Source organism: Benincasa hispida, chromosome 10 (genome assembly GCF_027475165.1).
Source record: "Benincasa hispida cultivar pf3 chromosome 10, pf3_genome.v1.1, whole genome shotgun sequence".
Classification (NCBI taxonomy): Eukaryota; Viridiplantae; Streptophyta; class Magnoliopsida; order Cucurbitales; family Cucurbitaceae; genus Benincasa; species Benincasa hispida.
This window is the reverse complement of record NC_143487.1, coordinates 19,064,641-19,069,879: the sequence shown is the minus strand read 5'-3', so window position 1 is coordinate 19,069,879 and position 5,239 is coordinate 19,064,641. Positions and strand designations below refer to the sequence as shown.

The following is a 5,239-nucleotide window of genomic DNA, read 5'->3' as shown; positions in this document are numbered from 1 at the left end:
GGGGGGAAAAAAAAAAAAGAAAAGAAAAAGGCAACAACATCATCAACAACAAGTGAATTAATAAAGATGCTAATAACTTAGTAAAGAGACATCTAAAAAGTATTCATATAAAGTTACAAACCAACACGAAATCATCCTAAATCATTTTTTCATCCTAATCTTGTTGTTCAAATTTAAAATGAACAATATCATACTATCGTAAATATATTTACATTAAAAAAATAGGTTCATGGTGCATCTTTCGAGACTTTACTATTGGTTTGAGCAGGAGACAACAATCTAAGATGTCCTTTCATATAAAGTAAAGGATGAGCTATGATGCTAATACTAGCATCCACCACCCTCTTTCCCCTTTTTCCCTACTTTGGTTTTTTAATTTTTATTTTTTTGGGTTGAATTGAAATTTCTTTTTGGTGATTTTTTTTTCTTTTTTAGATTTCTTGTGGTGTGGCTTAACCAAAAGCACTATGTGTATGAAATATGATGCAAAAGAAGCAATAAGGTTAGAAAGAAATAAAGAAAAGAGATTATTATTAAAGTTTGTAAGTTAAAATTCCTAGCAACTTTTTATCTACTCTCAACTCAATTTTTTTAAAAAAAAATTTCTCTCTTTATAAAGTTTCATAATTATATTGTGTCAATGATGTTGGTCCAACTCTGACAGTCATATGTAATTGATATGCCCCCTTTGCTCTCCTTTTAATTTATTTCACTATTTTTTTTTTCCTCTTGTCCTTTTATCATTCATAGTGGTTGGTAGCTAGCTCTACCTTCACACCCTATAAATATCCATTTATATAACCAAAATTATAGTAAGAAAATTAGAAATTAGAAATTTTATCAAATTAGAGCTTTAGTTAAAAAAAAAAACGTCTCAGATACGTGCTCGATTTTGTTTATTTGATTATACAACAATTACACGAATCAAATATCGAACATCCGACTTCAATGAAGAAATTTCTTGTAAATTACCTTCAAACGTTTAATTAATCTTTAGCATGTTCAAAACATTTTAAAATTGAATATAATCATAAACCTTCAGTTTTGTGTTTGTGAATTTTAAAAATTTGTCAATGGAATAGGTCAGTAATATATTAGATACAAAATTAAGAATTGATATATTGGACACTAAATTGAAAGGTGAACATGATACACTATTTAAAGCATGATAAAAATATTTGTCGACACGTGTTGATATATATGTAAATTGAAAAGTTTGACATCAATATTAAATATCCATGGATATCTCTAACATCTTTTATAAATGTTTGTAAAACCTAAAAATTATCATATATTCAATCCAAATGAATAAAAATATCAATAACAATATAACTTAGTTTGAGAATAAAAGCAACTTAATTAATTAATCTAAATAAATTTTATAAATTTCGTGACTTATAGAAATATCCGTCAATATTTATATTTATTGATATATCCCGTTGATATATCTATAAGATTGAAATCTCAATATTAATATCCACATCAATATTTTACTCTTTGATTTAAAGTTTGAGAAAACACGAAAACTTAGATCCCGTTTAGTAACTATTTGATTTTTGTTTTTGTTTTCGAAAATTAATTTTTTTTCGTTTACCTTTCTTACCGGGATTTGTATCTTTCTTTTAATTACAATGATTAATAAATAAAAAAAATTGATGTGGAACTAATGTCCATAGGTTTAATTTTTTTAAAAAAATTAAAAAACAAAATGATTACAATGTTAGATATACTGTTTGGAAATTATTTGGTTTTTAATTTTTTTTCGCACAACCTTTTTTACCATAATTTTTATCTTTAAAAAAACCTGAAAAAAAAAAGAAGAGAAAATCATGTTATTAAATGAAACGTTACCTATTAAAGTTTTAATTTACGCTAGAAAATTCGTTTTTGGAGGATTTGAAACGGTTGTGATAATTTTGATTATTTCTTCCAATCATGGTAAGTACGGGAATTAAATTCAAATAAACGGACGGATGAGATCGCTTTAAGAAATCATCTTAAATACATGGTTAATAAATCGAATCAACATAATTAATTAGAGTTTAATTCATAATTGGTCGTAAATAATGGAGAAAGGTTCAAACTTCAAAGCTCATGGTGATAAATTTTCCCCTTTATTTTATGATAGCATTAAAAAAAAAAAAAGAAGAAAAAACCTTTTATTTTATTTTATTTATTTTTGGGTAAAAAAAGTGACAAGTCGGTTACACCGTACCCGAAAACCCCTCCACTATCCTTACGTGCGTCGTCTGCTTCAATACGACACGTGGCAGATACCCACAATGTCAGTCGTTTTAATTTCTCAACTTCTCGGTTATTATTATTTAGCCCTCGGGAAATTAATACAGAACCAATCCAATATTCCGTTGGAGAAGGGTCTTAAATCTCGGAAATGCCCTCGTAAGTTCCCTATATTACGAGATTGCCCAGATCTCTGTTTCTTTTGCGCTTTTTCCTATAAATACAACGCTCAGATTAAATGTCTTCCGAATTACATATATTTTTTTTTTGTATAAATATAAATTTCACTTCAAAGAAGAAGTAAACAGAGAGATCGATTTCTTCATTATTATGCTATGGGGTACGGATCGCCATTAACAGCCTTCAATGCTAATGCTACGGCGGTGGAGACGGCGGCTCTGTTTCCGCCGATGGATTCATTCCCAGCGGCGGTGTTGCCAGCGTCGACGGGCGTTGTAATGAAATCCGATAGCGGAATAACTTACAATCTTCCGATTCCGAGAAAGCGCGGCAGAGAACATCATAATTCCAACCGATTCGTTTCATATCCTTCTTCGCATGTTCATTCTCAGAAGAATTGTGGATGTAATTTATATTTTCTCGGTGAAGATATCTCGATTCAAATTCAACAGCAGCAAATCGATGTAGATCGATTGATATCGCAACATGTACGTACGGTACTTGATTAAACTCTGTTAATTTCAAAATTATTCTGTATGTGGATTGAATTTTTTAATTTAGATTTATTTGAAATTAATTAAGCAGATGGAGAGAGTAAAGATGGAATTAGAAGAGAAACAGAAGAGAGAAGCGAGGAGGATTTTGGAGGTAATAGAAATAGGTATGATGAGAATATTGAGAAGCAAAGAGGAAGAAATCGAGAAGATAGGGAAATTAAATTGGGAATTAGAAGAACGAGTAAATTGTTTAAGTATGGAGAATCAATTATGGCGAGATGTGGCTGAAACGAACGAAGCTACGGCGAATGCGTTACGAAGTAATTTAGAACAGGTGCTTTTACAGGTGAATACGGTGGCGGAGGAGGAGGAGGATGCAGAGTCGTGTTGTGGAAGTAATGACGACGGCGGTTGCGGCGGTGGCGGTGGAGTGAGGAAGAAGAGGAAGGAAGGAGATGAAGAAGAAGAGAGAAGGTGTAAGAAATGTTGGAAAGAAGAATCGTGTGTGTTGTTATTGCCATGCAGACATTTGTGTTTGTGTACTGTTTGTGCGTCATCTTTACATACTTGTCCTATTTGTAACTCTACTAATAATGCTAGTGTTCGTGTAATTATGCCTTAGCAATTACTTCATATTTTACATTTCTCTTTTATTTCTTTTTTTCTTTTGCCTCTTTTTCAAATTCTTCTCCATCTTTCTAAATGCAACTCTTCGTGGGACCTATATAAATTTAATTAACATGAAATGTGACTTATATTTGTAGATAAAATTTGTCTTTTTTTTTTTATTTGAAAACAATCCAAAAATAATAATAATAAATTAAAATTTTAAAAATCTTAAAAAGAATTTCTCACATGAGAAACTATAGCCGAACAATTTGATGGGAAAAAAATCGTTACTATTGTATTTGTCTTTGTTCAAAATCATTTATGTAGGGACGGGTAAACAAAATTAATATATTCGTGTGTCAAATCAGGAATGGAAACAATATTTTCTCATAAATTAGTATGCACATCAACATGTGAGATATAGGAGTGTGTTTAATCTGAAAATTAGGGTTGGTTAAAAAATTTTTACAACTCGAACTCATGTATAGCGCGGGTGAAAATGGAATGTGGCGTAGTTTAGGAAAAAATGGGCGTAAATTAGAGGAGAAGGATACGGGGGGCCCACATAGTGTCCCGACAGGTCACTAGTGTAATGAAAAAAAAAAAAAAAAGAAAAAGAAAAAGAAAAGGGGAAAAAAGAGGGTGGAGGTTTAAAAGCTGACACGTTGAACTCCCGCAAATATCGGTGTTGGAGAGGAGTGGTCAGGTAGGACCCACACAAATATCCCTTTTTTACCTTACAAACTTTAAAAATTAAATTAAAAACACTTTACTTTTCACACACACCACACGGATTCCAGTTTTCTTAATCCTAAACTCAAAATTAAAATAATATCCTATTATTCTCCCTTTTTCTTTTCTTTCTTTCTTTTTTTTTTTTTTAAACAAATTTTTATGCCTTACTCTTTACTCATTAATTATCGGAATCTAATTCTTTAGTTTTTTAAAAATATATATATGAAAGAAAAAAAGAGAGGAAAAAAATTGGTATCCCTCCAATTTGAGGGGTATCCTTGAATTCAACGTTTCTCTTTCATGTGAAACGTTGCTTTGGTTAAAAAGAATACTTTTATTGTTCATCATTTCCAATATAAAACCAAAACCTCCCACAAATAAAAGGGTTGCTAATAGAGTGGTTTTGGACTAGATAACAAAACAACATGGTTAAAAAAGCGACACAAATTAGGGCTAAATATAATGCCCTACGTCCAATCTAGCCTTACAAAGACACCAAGATCATCTACTTATATAAATATACTATTATAGCTTTAATGGAAGTAAATTCCAATCCCGACTTATAAATTCTTAACTTGTCATACTGATCCTTCCTCTGACTTAAGATTAGTGTGTAGATATTTCTATTTTATAGGTCACTTTCTTTATCTTGCTAAAAAAATGTATAGTTGTTGTTGCGTGAAGGTTAGATTCCTTTCCTTTTGTAGATTTTGACATCAACAACTATAATCTATCTCTTAAAATTTTCGAATAGTTTAAAGATAAAATTTATCAAAATTGAATTAGATGGAGAATAAATAGCATTCTTATTAATTCAATAAAAGATAAGTGAGAATGTTGGACAAATTTAGATGTGAAAACATTATGATACGTGCCAAAAACACCAAAATGGGAATATATATATATATACCTTATCTTAAGATAGTCCAAAATTCTTGCCCAAACAAACAAACAAACCAAGTTAAGAAAAAGAAAGA

At 30.4% G+C, this 5,239-nt stretch overlaps 1 protein-coding gene across 2 annotated transcripts; it reads left to right on the top strand.

Moving 5' to 3' along the window:
* Nucleotides 1-2,357: 2,357 nt before the first annotated feature.
* On the top strand, nucleotides 2,358-3,579 carry LOC120087854 (putative BOI-related E3 ubiquitin-protein ligase 3). Of its 2 annotated transcripts, none has more exons than XM_039044810.2 (2): nucleotides 2,358-2,909; nucleotides 3,007-3,579. In XM_039044810.2, the coding sequence occupies exons 1-2, from the start codon at nucleotides 2,577-2,579 to the stop codon at nucleotides 3,538-3,540; spliced, it is 867 nt and encodes a 288-aa protein (XP_038900738.1). In that variant the 5' UTR covers nucleotides 2,358-2,576; the 3' UTR covers nucleotides 3,541-3,579. The 2 variants fall into 2 exon arrangements, with proteins under 2 accessions (XP_038900738.1, XP_038900737.1); XM_039044809.2 differs by having other exon boundaries at nucleotides 2,416-2,909; nucleotides 3,004-3,579.
* Nucleotides 3,580-5,239: the final 1,660 nt, after the last annotated feature.

What these genes read in the sequence shown, in the direction of transcription:
- LOC120087854 (XM_039044809.2), top strand. Translation starts at nt 2,577, where the DNA reads ATGGGGTACGGATCGCCATTAACAGCCTTCAATGCTAATGCTACGGCG. An exon ending in ATCGATTGATATCGCAACAT is followed by an intron (nt 2,910 to 3,003) that starts GTACGTACGGTA and finishes AAATTAATTAAG; the next exon opens with CAGATGGAGAGAGTAAAGAT.